The 17,906-nt window shown below is 43.8% G+C and overlaps 1 protein-coding gene across 1 annotated transcript in view; it reads left to right on the forward strand.

The window, feature by feature from the left end:
* Nucleotides 1–1,481: 1,481 nt before the first annotated feature.
* KCTD15 (potassium channel tetramerization domain containing 15) overlaps nt 1,482–17,906 on the forward strand; it is a 64,658-nt gene continuing 48,233 nt past the window's right edge. The window contains exon 1 of the mRNA XM_007671504.4: nt 1,482–1,685. Within this exon, the coding sequence (XP_007669694.2) occupies nt 1,522–1,685 (164 nt within the window). The 5' untranslated portion in view covers nt 1,482–1,521. The remainder of the gene's footprint in view (nt 1,686–17,906) is intronic.

Below are 17,906 nucleotides of genomic sequence, written 5' to 3' on the forward strand. Positions count from 1 at the left end.
CATTTGGAGAAAGGAAATCGCAAATGAACGGATTCCTCCTTCGAGTGCTATAGGTCTGTGTTGTAGACGCTCCTTATTTAGTGCCCTTTTAAAGACTCCCTAGAGCATCTCTTCTTTGCTGATGGGGGTTTTATTATTTTTTTTTAAAGAATCCTGGATATGCTACACCATGGAAAGGGTTGGGCCAATCATAGTGGACAAAAATGTGAAACCAGAAGGTGACAGACCTCCAGCTTTGGAATTCTTTGAAACATGGGTAGACTAGCTTGATAAAATTGGAAATACACTTTGAACTGGGGGCTCTAAAGTTCCTAACCAAAATGAGAGAATACATGCTTGATAGCATGACTGCGAAACAAAATACCAGGAAAATTAGATTAGGTTCTGAAACGTTTTATAGCTATAATGTTTTGCATGTGTTGCATTACACTTAGGGACATAAGTGATAGGTATGGTCTGTAACTTCCCCAAAACATGGGCATGTTTTTATTTGCATAAGTATGATCTATAAGTTATTTCATTATGCTTCATTTAATATTGCTTGTGTCAGTGGTAGAGAAGAAAATATATGTTAGCGTCTGGCAAGAGGATCAGTTACTCTTTATTTCTTTTAACACCTGATGCGCCGATTTTTTTTTCTCCTGGCTCTGGGAGTTCTTTCCAAACCCAATGTTTTCAAATGTATTCATTTCAAGACATTTAAAAACCTCTAACAAGGTACCTGCCTATAATTTAAAAAATTTATGTTACCTTTGCTTTTTGTTGGAACTTATCCTCGTTGCTGTTATTTGAAAGTTAGGAAGCCACTGGTGTTTGCACAAGAAGAAAGAAGACCATCTCTAATTTTACATCTCACATCTAACGGTGGTGAAAATTGACAGGGGCAAGAATGTTGGTCAGTTTTGTGTATGGTCTCTGGCTAAGGACTTTAAATAATTTACCTCCTAGTTGAGGACTTGCTTTTTTTCTCCCATAATAGCGTCTAATTTCAATAATAATTATTGATTTCATTGAAATTATACATATATATCTAAAACAAAAATGCTTAGTTTGATGTGAAATTTACTACATGTATAAACTCAATGCCTTAGGTACTGAGGAAGTCACTAATTTAGAGGTGTCTCGTTACTGAGACAAACTTGCAAAAACCCCTGAATCCCAATTCACAAATTGGTTATTCGTTTGTCAGGGGATATTTCACATCTAACACATAAGCCCGCGACCTTTAATTAGAATTTTGCAGTTTGTTTTATGCCCCTTGAGGCTGACACCTTGAAAATTTTTTTTTCTTGATTTCTTATTGCTAATAAGCATCTTTCTCTTACCCTCTGGTACTTTGAAGAAAATGATGCAAATACACTTAATTACAGTCGTGGCAATAATTTGTTAGCTGAATATGTGATCAGGCAGATGCAAAAGTGATCTGATTAGATCTGTGATCACACTAGAAATAAAGGTAATACACAGTTGCATTTAAGAGAAACTGTTCTTTTTGTTTTCCACTTCTAGGAGGGAAGAAGCATGTCCCGCCTGTCTTTAACACGATCCCCAGTTTCTCCCCTTGCTGCTCAAGGCATTCCACTCCCAGCTCAACTGACCAAATCCAATGCTCCTGTACACATCGATGTAGGTGGACACATGTACACTAGCAGCCTGGCAACCCTTACCAAGTACCCAGATTCCAGGTAAGGAATTTCCTCTGTTCCTTCAGCTGTATGCTTACTCCGTTTTGCATAGACTTGGGAAAGAGAAAGTTATTTTCCTGGGAGGACTCTTTGGAAATGAAATCCATTTCAGTAGATCATCACGTACAATACAAAATGCAAACTCGAATGGATTCTTCTAGCTAGAATAATGCTATTGAAAAAATTCATTTATGAAGATTTAGGGTATTGTTTCGACCACATTTCCTTGGACATCGTTTTTACCCTCATGACATCCTTCGTAGGAGGTTTATTCCATTGGCAGCACCTGTTGGTGCCAACTTCTGAAGTTGGTCACGTTCACGGATGAAAAGTGCTGCTTTTAAAAAGCTTTAACAAGAGTCTTCTGCGTCCTAGAGAGAGCAGCAGCCGCATTGGTCTGTGGAATGTCCAGTCGATGAGACTGTTTCGTTATTTAGGAGAAATGCTAGTAATCATTTTCCGATTCTTGTTGTCCCACTCATTTCAAAGTCCATTTGCTTGTGTATTTTTTTTTCATCCAGGTAGTGGCTCAAAATTGAGCACATCTATTACATGTGCTTATTTACATAAAATGTTAATTACCCAGCTTGCAAAAATTCTTGAATTCCCGAGGGGTTAAAATTAAGAGAAGGATGAAAGAAGTGAGAGAAGGGAACACTTTTCTTAAAGGGTCAAGTGCTCTGCCGTCAGAAAGATAGCAGTGTTTAAAGGGTTAAAAGTGGATCTTGGCAGGTGTCTTCAGAAATGTACTGCATCATTTTGTGGGTCTGGTGAAATTCATCCTGAGTGGTAGGCCTGCTTGACAAATTAGCTGTAGCTTAAATGTTTTTATTTTATATATATATATATAAAGATAGCATCTCTCTCCAACACAAAGAGTGGCAGGGTTGTGGTAAATCGGCCAGAGGGCTTAAGTATTAAGCCCCAGTTTCCATAATCAGGGATCAAGCCTGAAATCCTGAAGATCCGAGGTCTTCGAACCTTTGACCCCTGCTTCAGCCCATCGACAACCAGAACAACAACCCGAGAGCTTTTCAAAAGTTCGGGTTTTGCTAAGTATTTTCCCTTCAAAAGAGCTTGAGATTTCTTTTGGCTGCTCTCTCAAGCACAGAAAAAATGACATTTTGAGGGTGAGACACCTCCACATGTCTCTGATGTCATACTCTGAACTGCTGTGATTCTCTTCTAGGAGGAGAAAAGGAAGGACAAAAAGTCGCATTAATTTAGATCTCAGTTGTGGTTTTAAAATGAGGGGTAAATTTATAGTCCAAATCCCAAATTATTTTCCTTGGAAGCATGTATTTCAAGTTACAGTGCTGGCCTGATTTCAAGAAGAAATATTTCCAATGGGAGAAGATTTATAGAAAAATGTATCTCACAGTGCAAAGGAAAATTGGGGAAATGCATAGGAGTGGCAGTGTAGTCCATCTGTTCTCCGATATTGAGTGGATCACCCTGATGCTTTCAAAAATATCCTTCCTATTAAAGTGTTTTTAATAGTAAGTTTTCTTATGAAATTTCCCCCCAAAACAGGAGTTTATGAATATACGGGGTCCCATTCAGTGTTTCAGGGGTGATTGGAACAGAGAGCAATTGTATTTTCACTGTCGAAAAAAATGAGTAGCCATTGATCTGTGTATTTAAACTTTAAGTGAAGATCAGTTATTACCCAAAGATCAACATTAGGGAATCTTGTCATCTCATGTTTTATGCAGTATTATTTTTATAAAATCCATAGGATATGGAGTGGCATTTGAATCCTCTCACATTTAGCAGGTGACTTGTCTAGATAAAGGAGAGGCACTCTGGTCATTTAATTTCAGTTTTGCCACCTGCAGCATTCTTGAATTGTTTGAGATAGATCAACCTTTCATCAGTTGATGGTTTTTTTTAATTAAATTAATAAAACTTTTTGCCTCCAATGCTCTGTGGACTATCTTCCCAGAGAATACCAAACTGCCTTTTCAGTGTAATCACATCACGATAGTCAGGGGAGAAGGGAGAGATTTCTGCTTCGTGTTGATGAGGGATAAAGAGGAGGCTTGGTTCAATTCTGAGAGAATGAGCTGGCACCCTGGGGTAGGGACAGTCTGGATGAGCTGAGGGAGAAAGGTGACTGGCAGAGATTAATACCCAATGGCCCCCATATTTTTATAGTGAATGAAATTCTCAATCCATTTCCTTTTTCAGAGATATTTGTGGTGTCAGAGGGGCCACAGTTTATAATGTTAGCAGAAAAATACTTGAGAAAATATTCAGTTTTTTGGAAAGGCAAGCTTTTTGGAAAGGCAAGCTTAATACTCCTAGATTTGTGTTTATCTTCATTATTTGAATAACTGCACTTATTTCAAGTGAGTGCTCAAAACTCCCAACTAGGGGACAGTCCACAGTGAGTCAGAATGTGATTCTTTGATATAATTACAGAGCAGCAGTGTGATCTAGTGGAAAGAGCATGGGCCTGGGAGTCAGAGGACCTGGGTTCTAACCCTGGCTCTGCCGCTTGTCTCCTGTCTGCTGTGTGACCTTGGGCAAGCCACTTAACCCCACTGTGCCTCAGTTACCTCATCTGTAGAATGGGGGTTAAATCTTCCCTTCTCCAATTTAGACTTTGAGCCCTATGTGGGAAAGGGATTGGATCCAAAATGATTATCTTGGATCTACCTCAGCACTTAGAACAGTGCTTGACACAAAGTAAGCATTAAAACAATGCCATGAAAAAAAAAGTAGGTTGTATCTTCATTATATGCATTCTTTCGATTGACTTTCAATTGAACTTCTTTTTGTATACCCAAAAACCCTCGTTTATTGAAAATCATCTGTATTTGGGGATAAATACAAGTCCACTTCCACACACAAACTCTTTATGAATGGAAATGTTTTGTAAAAATGGAAATCATTCTTATTTTTTAACTATTGGAAATCTATATCCACAAGTGCATGCCTAAACCTGATTGAGATTTGCCCCATGGGACTATAAGAATAGAGCCCCTGATGGTAGGTGACCTAATAGACATCTTTTTCAAATTCACTTGTGAGAGATCAATCCCCTTGAACAACATGCTTCCAAGTTCACTTTGTTCTGTTACGCAGAGTTTAGAGAGGAACATAACTTGTGATGCACAGTTGTTACTTATTCCATTAGAATTTAAGATCCTTGAGGACAGGGATCAGATCTTTTACTCTCGGAAATTTTCCCCAACCACCTAGAACAGGTTTCTGCACAGGTGGGTGTGCTATAATTACTGTTAATATTGATATTCATATGCAGTACAGGCATGATAGCACCGAGTGTTGCCATTCTGGTAAGGGAAGCTAGGATCTGGATTATAGATGAACAGCCGAGGAGAGGCTAACTATTTATCCTGATCTCTGTGTTATTACTGGAGAAAAATAAGCAGGGGGGATTGCAAGGGTACGATGTGGAATGATGATCCAGTCTTTTTTTAAGTTGAAAACTGAAAAGTCATTTTTCTGACAGTCTTACCAGTCTAATTTTCACCTGCTGCTTTTCTAGCCAACAGAATTGAAGTCGGCAGGTGGAATCCAAAAAGTGAGCGCAATCCTTAATTACATTTCATTGCCTATGGTATGTCACAGCTCTGCATCTATAACCACAATGGTTAGAAAAGTTAGCTCAGTAGTTGTGTTGGAAACCATTAGATTTATCCCTCTCAGCCCTTTTAGATCCTTCTCCTCCTCTTTTGTATCCTGGAAGAAAATCATTTGTTCATTTTGGGGCTTTTTCATTCTAACATTAAATCGATTCCTTACCTGAGAAAAAGGACATTTTCAAGAATGGAAAGTTAGACTCAAATACTCACTTTTGAGGGGAAAAATATTTTGATTATTATTTATCTGGAATAAGTTACCGTGAAAGTGAGATGCAGGTCTTTCTGAATCTAAGAACTCTGAAAGAGCCTTGAAGATCAAGCAAAAAGAAAAAACTTAGTTTTAGAGGTTTTTTTAAATTTAAATTTAGCCAGTAGAGAGCAGTGAACAGTTTTTCAGTGGTCTTTCAGTTCAAGTGTACACTTAAGAATAAAGGTATTGCTCTTAGTGCTCCAGCAGGTCAGGGAGGCTTCCTGACAGGAGAAAAATATTCAACAATGTTATTTACTGAGCACTTACTGTGTACAGAGCACTGTACTAAGGGCTCGGGAGAGTACAGTGCAACAGAGTTAGCAGAAAGGTTCCCTGCACATAACGAGTTTACAATCTAGAGGCTAGAGTTTAAATGTTTAAGAGCATCAGTACTTATTTTTTTAACTGACCAGGAAAAATTGATGTTCCTTTGGATAGAACCCTGGATAAAGCAACCACATACTTCACCATTAGGGTGTAAAATCCTCGAGGGCAGGGATTGGATTTTGCATTTCTGAATGTTCCCCAAGATCCTGGTTTAGTGTTCTGCACTCGTTGGGCACTCAACAAATATTGTTGCTACTGATATTGATGCTTCTGCCCAGGAGAACAGAATCCAAGAAGGGCAGAGTTATCCAGCTGCCTGTCCTGGTCTGATCTCAGCACAGTTATTTCTGTCTCCATCATCACAGACAATCAAGGAGATCATCCTCGATGTTGACTTAATGGCTTTTGGATAGTCCCTCTCCACCTTGACATGATTTCGATTTTTTTTTCCTGAGTTTTCCACATTGGAGGTGATTAGGGAAAGGGAAATTTTAGGATTCTCTGCCTCACATCAGTTGCATCCTGTTTTTGCCATGTTGTCCTTATTTCTAAACTGAATTTGGATATGTGGTATCATGCCATTTTCAAATCAAAGATTTCATTCCTGGAATATATAGGGCATGAGCATAGAGTAGTAATGAATTAGATGGTGCATCCTTTCAAAATTGGAGTAGGCTGTAGTGGACAAGTAATACACTCATGACCTAGAAGTTCTGAACACCTCAGCTCTTCTACAATTCAACCCTGTCAATTTTTGTTTAGAAGCTCGATTCTGTTGAAACACAGTTATCCGATGACACAAGGGGCATCGTCTTTCAGCTTCTGCCCCCTGCCATGGGCCATGACTTCATGATACCTTCAGAAGTGGGCTTGGCACATAGTAAGCGCTTAACAAATATCATAATTATTTATTTATATGGGGGGAACATAGGAATGTAGCCCCAAGGTGGCCCTCTCCTTCCATTTAAGTTTCCACTGGGGAAGGAGGAGGAAAGTAGAGTTAACTTTAAAAGAGAAATCAGGTGGAAGCAGCGTGACTAGTGGATAGAGCACGGGCCTGGGAGTCAGAAGGACCTGGGTTCTAATCCCGGCTCTGCTACTTGTCTGCTCTGTGACCTTGGCCAAGGCACTTAACTTCTCTGGGCCTCAATTCCCTCATCTGTAAAATGGGAATTAAGAGTGTGAGAGCCATGTGGGATAGGGATTGTGCCCAACCTGATTAACTTGTATCTACCCCAGTGCTTAGAATAGTGATTGGCACATAGTGAGTGCTTATCAAGTTCCATAATTATTATTATTATTATTAGGTGTCTTGTGTTGCTGTACATTCAGGTGGCCTCTCCAGGTGTGGTGCATCCCTAGGCTCAAAGAGTAAATTTAGGCCTGTCTTCCTGCCCTCCTAGAGTTTCATATCAGCCCCTCCCCTTGTCCTACTTGAACGTCAAGATCGGGGTCAGGTAGGAGTTCCTGCTTGGGACCCCTAGAGAACCAGCACTGCTTCCTTCTGAACCCCTCTTAATCCACATGCTCTCCCATGATTTCTGCCTCTAATGACTATCAGTCAGTCAATCGTATTTATTAAGCACTTTCTATGTGCAGAGCACTGTAATAATAATAATAATAATAATAATTGTGGTGTTTGTTAAGCGCTTACTATGTGCAAAGCACTGTTCTAAGCGCTGGGGGATACAAGGTGATCAGGTTGTCCCACGTGGGGCTCACAGTTTTAATCCCCATTTTACAGATGAGGGAACTGAGGCACAGAGAAGTTAAGTGACTTGCCCAAGGTCACACAGCTGACTAGCGGCGGAGCCGGGATTAGAACCTGTGACCTCTGGCTCCCAAGCCCGCGCTCTTTCTGTACTAAGTGCTTGGGAGAGTACAATATAACAGACACATTCCCTGCCCAGAGTGAGCTTACTGTCTAGAGGGTGAGACAGACGTTAATATAAATAAATTACAGATATGTACGCATGTGCTGTGGGGCTGGGGGTGGGGGTGAATAAAGGGAGAAGTCAGGGCAACGCATAAGGGAGTTGAAGAAAAGGAAAATAGGGCTTAGTCAGAGAAGACCTCTTGGAGGAGATGTGCCTTCAGAAAAGCTTCGAGGTGGGGGGAGAGTAATTGTCAGTTGGATATGAGGAGGGAGGACATTCCAGGACAGAGGCAGGACATGGGCAAGAGGTCAGTGGTGAGATAGATGAGGTTGAGACACAGTGAGAAGGTTAGCACTGGAGGAGTGAAGTGTGTGGGCTGGTTTGTTGTAGGAGAGTAGCCTAATATCATAGTTCCCTCTGTCCAGGGGTAGTTGAAGTGGCTGTGTCTTCACCAGGAATTTTGCCCATTTTTGACCTAAATCTTCATGAGGCCAATATAACTTTCAAATGCTAAGCTAATGTTAACAAGGATTACCCCTTGCAGGCATGACTAATGTGTTTGGAGTCAAACTCCACTAGCCCAGCTTCAGAGCTTCCCCCAGGAACCCTAAATCAGCATTCTCTCCTGACTGTCAAATAGTATTTTGGCCTTTTTGGGTCCATACCCCTGTCCCTGCATCCCGCTGTGGCCCAAGCAAGCAGAGCACAGAGCCTCTGGTGCCTTTGGGCAGCAGATGTCAATCAAGCGCATTCCTGGGCCAGTCAGACAACCTCAACTGATGCTTTTCAGTCCTTTCTTCTTGAGTCTGGATAAAATGAACTAGGAGCAAATCCCTTTGACCATTAACTGTCTATCAGTCCAGTTGTTCATAGAACTATTGAGAAATAGTCTTTCTGCAAAATGTATTTCTGACTAACCAATCAATTGATCAGTCTTATTTATTGAGTGTTTACTGTGTGTGTAGAGCTGTATACTAAGTAAGCACGTCGGGGAGTACAATATAACAGAATTGTTAGGCACATTCTCTGCCCACAAGGACCTTAGGTGCATAATAATTATAACAATAATAATGATAATAATAATAATAATAATAATGGTACTTGGTAAGCACTTACTATGTGCCAATCACTGTTTTAAGCGCTGGACCACTGTTTTCAGTCAGAACTGACCATTGGCTCCAACCTGCCTGTTTGTTGTATTCTGGTATTTGTTAAGCACTTATTGTGCATCAAGCACTTCTCTAAGCACTGGGGTGAATGTGAGTATATCAAGTTAGACACAGTCCCTGTCACACCTGGGGCTCACAGTCTAAGTAGGAGGGACTAGGATTTAATTCTCATTTTCAGTTGAGGAAACAGAGAAGTTAAATGATTTGCCCAAGGTCACACAGCAAGCATTTGGCAGGCTTGGGATTAGAACCCAGGTCCTCTGACTCCAAGGCCCATGCACTTTCCACTAGACCACACTGCTTTTCTTTTTCCTCTATGGGACTCAAAGCCTGAGTGAGGCACTGCATGGTCCATTCCGAGATGGGCAGCCAAACCACAGAGCTTTCTGCTGTTGGCCCCAACAATAAGAAGCAGCATGGCGAAGTGGCTAGAGCACGGGTCTGGGAGTCAGAGGGTCATGGATTCTAGTTCCGGCTCTGCTACTTGTCTGCTGTGTGTCCTTGGGCAGGATGTTTTGCTTCTCTGTACTTCAGTTGCCTCATCTGTACAATGGGGATTGACACTGTGGGCCCCAAGTAGGACATGGACTGTGTCATTCATTCATTCATTCATTCATTCATATTTATTGAGCACTTACTGTGTGCAAAGCACTGTACTAAGTGCTTGGGAAAGTACACTACAACAACAAACAGACAGATTCCTTGCCCACAACAAGCTCACAGTCTAGAGTGGGAGACAGACATAAATAGAAATAAGTAAATTAATAACAGATATATATATACGTGCGGTGGGAATGGGAGGAAGGATGAATGAAGGGAGCATGTCTGTCTCCCCCTCTAGACTGCAAGTTTGTTGTGGGCAGGTGATGTGTCTTATTGTTATATTGTACTCTCCCATAAACTTATTACAGTGCTGTGCACACAGTAAGCACTCAGTAAAGACAATTGAATGAATGAATGAATGAATGAACCAAGCAGGAATGGTTAGGAAAGGCCCAAGTGCTCGGGAGCTGAGGATTCTGACTCATCTTCCTAGGGAAGAATGAGAGCCAGGGCTCTTCTGACCTCAGTCAGTAGAGACCTCACAACTCAACAATAATAATGATAATAATTATGGTATTTGTCAAGTGCAAGCATAGAAATGAGGTAAGGACACAGACCCTTTCCAACACTGGGCTCGCAGCATTAACTCCCATTTTACTGATGAGGTAACAGAGGCACAGAGAAGTAAAATGACTTGCCTAAGGTCACATAACAGACTCGTGGTGGAGCCGGGATTAGAACCCAGGTCCTTCTGACTCCCAGGCCCATGCTCTATCCACTAGGTCACGCTGCTTCTCCTTCTCACACACAATGGGGGGAATTGGATGGGCTCACTATCTGTTCATGGACTGACTGAGTTCCCAAAAGCAAGGATCGTCCCTCCCACGATGATCCCTTCCAGGTCCACAGCCCTCCAGGAGAAGCTGTATGTGTTTTTGTTTTCTGCACACACCAAAACTAAACAGAATAGGAGCAAGAACCCAAAGCAGCCGGGTCCCTCTATCACAAATAGTTCCAGCCTCGGAAGCTGATTCCAGCTGTAGGCCTGTATTAGCTAATTGCGCCTGTCGGCCTGAGGGGATGGAAAAGGCTCGATTCAGGGTAGGCCTCTCTACGTGGGCTGGGCAGTATCCCACTCCCCCAGTCAATCATCTCTGCCATTGGACTCTTCCAAGGTTGGAAGGTGGGAAGTGTTTCTTTTCATCCCGGTGGGGGCTTGTGGAGGGAGTGTGACTGCTTCCAAAAGGTTCTGTATGCTTGTGTCCTGGTGGAGGCTGTTCTGAACAGAGCAGATTTATTGTTGCCCTGGGGATTTAGCCTCTTGGGGAAAAAGGCTGGGTCCACCTGTTGGGCCAACTGTGAAAGATGTTAGTCTATCGTACTTACTGAGCACTGACTGTGTGCGGAGCAGTCAACTAAGCATTTGAGAGAGTACAATATAACAACATAATAGACGCATTCCCTGTATCTCTCCTGGGCTGGGAGGAATGTGAGCAGCGTCTCTTCCTGCTGAATTTATGGGATCTGCTGTCCCACTTTGGGGAGCCCCACTGTTATTTCCCATTTTTCCTCTTGATTTTTTTAAATATTTGTTCAGCACTTACTTTGTGCCAGGCACTCTACTAAACTCTGAGGTAGATAGAAGCTCATCAGGTTGGACAAAGTCCCTGTCTCACATAGACCTCACTGTCTTAATCCCCATTTTACAGATGAGGTAACTGAGGGCCAGAGAAGTGAAGTGATTTGCCCAAGGTCACACAGTAGACAAATGGTGGAGCCGGAATTAAAATTCAGGTCCTTTTGACTCTCAGGCCTGTGCTCTATTCACTAGGCAATGCTGCTTCTCTGGCCTCTGTCCAGACTAGGAACTGATGGGGGATGGTCCTGTACTGAAGGGAGGAGGTAAGGGAGGGCCAGGCTAGTGGCCAAAATTAAACATCATATTTGTTAAGCACTTACTATGTGTCAAGTACTGTGCTAAGTTCTGGGGTAGATACCAGATAATCGGGTCAGTCACAATTCCACAGTCTAAAGGGGAGAGAGAGAACAGCCCCATTTTACAGGTGAGTTAACTTAAATGATTTACCCACGGTCCCACAGCAGGCAGTGAGAGAGCTGGGATTATAACTCAGGCCACTGCTGCCCCGGTTTGTGCTTTTCCAGAGGCCACACTGACTCCCCCTCTGTTATGTGTGACTTTTCTACAGTGGGAGCACCGCAGGGAATCTTTTCATCTCTTTGGGAAGGTGTATCTCATGGAGTATGAGCAGGTATTACTGGGGGCAAGGGTGAGGGGCAGAAGTCACAGAGTTGTGATTGTAAGGTGTGAGAGGAGTGGGACAGAATGATATACAACAATTTTCCCAGGTGGTTTGAGCACTCCTCTACCTAGTGGTAGAGGTGTGGAACAGTTAACCTTTTTTTAAAAAAAAACCGTGTCATTTGTTAAGTATTTACTATTGCCAGGCACTCTACTAGGTGCTGGGGTAGATACAAGATCATCACGTTGCACACAGTCACTTTCTCACATGAGCCTTACAGTCTTAATCCCCATTTTACAGATGAGGTAACTGAGGCACAGAAAAGTGAAGTGACTTGCTCAATGTCACGAAACAGACACTTGGTGGAGCCAGGATTAGAACCCAAAGTCCTCTGATTCCCAGGCCTGTGCTCTTTCTGTTAGGCTACATTGTTTTTGATCTCTTGAGGTTCCTTCCATATTTGTGATTTTATAGAAGCAGAGCCCTCAGTAGTACACCTGGGTTTCTCTTCTCTGCTTCTGATCAATCAATGAATGATATTTATTGAGAGTTTACTGTGTGCAGAGCACTGTACTAAGACTTGGGAGAGTACAGTGCTGTAAAGTTGGTAGAGTTGATCCCTGCCTACAAGGAGCTTACAGTCTAAACGGGGAGACAGACATGAAAGTAAATTCCAGATAGGGAAATGGTAGATTACAAGGTTATGCTTTCTTTGGGCATTCCTCTTTGATTAGCATCGCTGTACTCTGCCTGGCTGCTCCTCAGTTTGAGAAGTAGATGGCATTTGCTGAGATGTAATGAATAGGAAAATATGGAAATCGCCCAGGTCTTCAGCCTGTGACCCTTGTTTCACTTCCTCCAAGCTCCCTTACCTCGAGTGCTTGTGGTACCAGAGGGAACCGCACCCTGGCGATCGGTTAGGGACGTGGGCAATATTGACTGGCTACCTTTCCTGAAGGCAAATCACCCCAAAGTGGCATTTGTCCAAGGGGCTTTGAGCTGGGAGGGAGCATCACGGAGAAATGTTGGGGAAGCAGCGTGGCCTAGCGGAATGACCACAGGCCTGGAAGTCTGATGACCTGGTCTTCTAATCCTAGCTCCGCCACTTGTCTGCTGTGTGACCTTGGGCAAGTCAACTGTCTGCCTCAGTTCCCTCATCTGCAAAATGGGGATTCCCTTTCTGCTTTCCCTCCTAAGACTGTGAGCCCCATGCAGGACCTGATGATCTTGTGACTGCCCCAGCACTTAGTACAGGGTTTAGCACTTAGTAAGTGCTTAACAAAACAAAACTGGTATGTGCATTGGGATCAGAGCCTGGAGGCAGAGGAAGGGAGAAGGGAGTAGAGGGGAAGGGAGGGAGTTCATGAGTTCAGGTTGAACCTGCGTCTGGGTCACCTGGGGAAATATCCATTTCAGGCAGCTGGTGCCCTTGTTCTCAGCAAAGTCCGAATTGGTCCCTTGGAGCGTCCATCTGGGGATGGGAGAGATGGAGTTTCGTCTCTCTGGACAGCTCTTGTTTCTGCTGCGTTGAGGTGGAGAAAGGGTCGCCCTGGCCCTGTGGCTCTCTGGGGGTACTCTTGGTCCCACCAGTTCTGGCTTCTCTTCCCAGCTTATTTTCTTTTTATTGCCTTGAACAAACAAATTAATTGTGGTCAAATGGGAGGAAGATTTCCCTCCCTGTTTATGTCTCTGCTCCCCTACAGAGCCGTCTGTTGTGAAGAGCGCCCACGCATGCAAATGTGAGGCAGACAGACTGGGGGGCTTTGGTATCACCCTCCTCGAGCAGCATGGGGGCTCCTGGGGCCCGGCCTATCTGGGTGTAGGGGTGGAAGAAGGGGTAAGGGTGTCAAGGGCCTCTGTACCCCCCTTTCAGGGTCCGTTCATCCATCCAGCCGGACATCCGCTCACCCAGATTTGGCGAGAGCCTATGGTCCCCAGGACAGTACTGGGCTCTCTGTGGAGCTAATCAATCAATCAGTGGTGTTTATTGAGGGTTTACTGTGGGTAGAGCACTGTACTAAGCGTTTAGGAGAGTATAACTCAAGGGGAAAGATACTTCAGCCCCGCAGTACTTTTTAGCTTTAAGTGCTGCACTGAAACCTGTAGATCCCTAACCGGTTTTAAAACATAAAGCTTAACATGGGAATTTGTATCAAAAGTTGGCCAACCATCTACGCCAATAGAATTAATGGTTTCTAAAACATAATTTTCTTATAAGGAGAGGTTCTTGTGGAATGCAATTCTGCTATTAGAGCAGAACTGTTCTTCCCCTCTGTGTCGACTGTATACTTGGCTGTGTATCCCTTAAGCACTTTGATACTCACCTAGCACCACAATGCTTGTGTAAATATTCTTATACTCTACCATTTCCCCTATCCCTAATCTATTTTAATGTCTGTCTCCTCTGTAACCAATTTGCAAGCAGGGATCATACCTACCAACTATGTTATAGTGCACTTTCTCGAGTGCTTTGCATGCAGAAGGTCATCAATAAGTACTGTTAACTTTTTTCCAAAAAAATGGGACATTGTCCCTGCCTTTCAAGGATTAATATTTATACTCTGATCTGTGGAGAAAGGGGGGAGGGCCAGACCCCTTATTAGTGGTGCAAAAAGGAAAGGGCAGTGGTGAGAAAGGGTTGGTTACAGTGCTTCTATGGGAAGCATTCATTCATTCAATAGTATTTATTGAGCGCTTACTATGTGCAGACCACTGTACTAAGCGCTTGGAACGAACAAGTCGGCAACAGATAGAGACAGGCCCTGCCATTTGATGGGCTTACGGCAGCGTGGCCTAATGGAAAGAGCAAGGGCCTGGGAGTCAGAGGACCTGTGTTCCAACCCTCGCTTCACCGCTTTTTTTATGGTATTTATTAAGCACTTACTATGTTCCAGGCACTGTACTAAGTGCTGGGGGAGATACAAGTTAATCAGGTTGGACACAGTCCCTGTCCCTCATAGGGCTCACAGTCTTAGTCGCTATTTTACAGATAAGGCAACAAGCACAGAGAAGTTAAGTGACTTATCCAAGGTCACATAGCAGAAAGGTGGCAGATCTAGGATTAGATTTGCTTGCTGGGTAGCCTTGGGCAGCCAAGGCTGCTTGAGAAGCAGCGTGGCTCACTGGAAAGAGCACGGGCTTTGGAGTCAGAGGTCATGGGTTCAAACCCCAGCTCTGCCACTTGCCAGCTGTGTGACTTTGGGCAAGTCACTTAGCTTCTCGGTGCCTCAGTTCCCTCATCTGTAAAATGGGGATTGAGACTGTGAGCCCCACGTGGGACAACCTGATTCCCCTGTGTCTACCCCAGCGCTTAGAACAGTGCTCGGCACATAGTAAGCGCTTAACAAATACCAACAAAAAAAAAAAACTTACCTTCTCTGTGCCTCTGTACTCTTCAAATGATGTCGAGTTGTTTCTGACCCATGGTTGACTCCATGGACACACCCTCTTCAGAATGTCACATCTTCTGTCATAAAGTCATTCTGGTATATGCATCCATAGAGTTTTCCTGGTATAGACACGGAAGTGGTTTGCCATTTCCTTCTTCCACACGGTGAAAACTTGAGCCTCTGCCATTGTCTTTGATCAACATTTTGATCACTTGTTCATCCGCCTTTGACTCTTTTCCATGCCGCTGCCGCTCAGTACAGTAGAATCGACTTTGTCTGGTGCTTCGGCTTAGACCTTTCCATTCTGGGTAACCCTTTCTGGCCTAGCTCTAAGCTTCATCCCAGTAGGCAAACTCTCCAGCCACGATAAAGTGTCGATTCATAGGAGAGTTGTCTCAGTTACCTCATCTTTAAAATGGGGATTAAGACTGTGAGCCATATGTGGGACAGGGACTGTGTCCAACCTGATTACTTTGTACCTACCCCAGTGCTTAGTACAGTGCCTGGCACATAGTAAGTGCTTAACAAATTCCATTGAAAAAAACGGGGTGGGGGGCAAATCCTGGTGGAGCCGAGGCTGCGGCTGGGGCAGTGGAGGGAGCCAGGGAAGTTTGGGGAAGGGGAGGCAGAGTCCCAGTGGGATATGTGGCAGGGAAGATCCTGCTTCTGCTAACCTTTCCCCAACTGTCCAGTAGCTCCTTCCCAAAGGTCCAATGGGGGTTTTGGAGTGGGGTGGGGGACACCCAAACCCTGGTACTTCAACTTGGTAGAAGCTCCCGACACACACATAGGCATTTCAGATAACCAGCCAACATCCGTACAACTTAAGCAAGGGAGATTGGTTGGGGCCAGAAGGGTGTGGGGAATGAAGAGCAAAAGAAGGAAATAGCCATTTATTTAGGTAACGTATTTCTTTACAGTCCTTCTCTGTCTGATCGACGCTGTGTCCTCCCTTCCCTGGGAGCAGGCATGGGTTCGACTCCACTTTTTTGAGGTTTGTGGTGTAGGATGTGTTCCAAGCAGTGTCCGAGGACCAGGCCTCTAACCCCAGCTCTCTTGCTTTCCTGCTGTGTGATCTTGGGAAAATCATTTAAGTTCTCTGGACCTCAGTTTCCTCATCTGTAAAATGGGGATTCAATATTTATTCTCCCTCCTACTTCGACTGTGAGCCCCATGTGGGGTAGGGACTGTGTCCAATCTGCATATGCTATATCTACTCCAATGCTTAGTACAGTGCTTGGCACATACCAACTACCCAGTTATAATAATATTAGTAATAATAATTGTGATATTTGTTGAGTACTTAATATATGCCAAACACTGTTCTAAGCGTTGGGGTAGATCAAAGTTAATCAGGTTGGACACAGTCCCTGTCCCACAGTCTTAATCCCCATTTTACAGAGGAGGTAACTGAGGCCTAGAGAAGTGAAGGGACTTGCCCAGGGTCACACAACCGACATGTGGCAGAGTCGGGATTAGAACCCAGGTCGCCTGACTCCCAGCCCCGGGTAGTACTACTAGTAATAGTAATGATCATAGTAAGTCTGCTCCATTTGGAGGCTATATATGAAGATTTCTGGCACCAGGGGCTTTTTATACAACCTCCCTGCCTTGAGCCTCAAAATACAAGACTTCCCCTTTCTGGCTTTCCTTCCCCCTCAATGCTGAATGTCCATCCTGGCACACGGGAGAACGGAGTGATACTTTGGCATTCCAGAAAAAATCAGGTCTGCAGGCTAGCGGATGCTCAGCCCGAAACGCATTCATCGTGCCGATCCCTCTTGCTACGAGGACGATGAATCAGGCCTGCCACGGTGTCCTGTATACGTCTGGTGGTGATGTATAGGGCCTTTACCAGGCCCTCTGAGCGGCTTGATAATTAGTGGTTAGTAGAACCCCGTTGATGTGTGGGGGGTAGGTGGATATATTTCATGGCAAGATGGAAGCCGCTCACAAGAGACGTTTGGTGGCCTGTTTAGTTGAGGGGTAGTTTGCTGAGAACTGGTTATTAATGAATGGCATAAGAAGCAAATTTGCTTCATTACCCTAATGACACCCTGATGGTTTCTGTGGGTGTTTCTCCTTGTGTGGAGGTTCCCATACAGTGACTTAACATAGCAGAGTATTAGTCATGATGGAAAATGGGGATTTTTTTTTTTTGGAGATTTTTTTTTCCCTCCTGGAACAACATCCTTTCCCTTCGGGGTCAGCAAGAGTCTAAATAGACAGTCCTCGGTTGTAGAAGATATACGTCAGGGAACCCTGGAGACTTTATGGTTATCTCCTCCTCCTCCTTGTGGGAAGAGAATGTATCTGTTTATTGTTATAGTGTACTCTCTCAAGTGCTCAGGACAGGGCTCTGCACACAGTAAGCACTCCATAAATACGATTGAATGAATCCCCCGGTGGGCAGAGAGCCCTTCGGTGACATGAAAAGTTGATGACTTGATTGGTCGGGGCAAATTGACATTCAGGTTTTTGTTCCTGGTAGTCCCCTAGATTTTGAGAAGCAGTATGGCTTAGTGGTTAGGGCATAAGCCTGAGAGTTAGAAGGATCTGGGTTCTAATCTTGGCTCTGCCACTTGTCTGCTGTGTGAGCTTGGGCAAGTCACTTCACTTTTCTGTGCCTGTTACCTCATCTGTAAAATGGGGATTAAGATGGTCAGCCCCACATGGACTGTGTCCAACCTGATTAGCTTGTATCAACCTCAGTGCCTAGTACAGTGCCCGGCACGTAATATGCACTTAACAAATACTATTAAAAAAAAATCTGGCTTTGAGAACCTTAACTCGA

This window comes from Ornithorhynchus anatinus, chromosome 11, assembly GCF_004115215.2.
Source record: "Ornithorhynchus anatinus isolate Pmale09 chromosome 11, mOrnAna1.pri.v4, whole genome shotgun sequence".
Lineage (NCBI taxonomy): Eukaryota > Metazoa > Chordata > Mammalia > Monotremata > Ornithorhynchidae > Ornithorhynchus > Ornithorhynchus anatinus.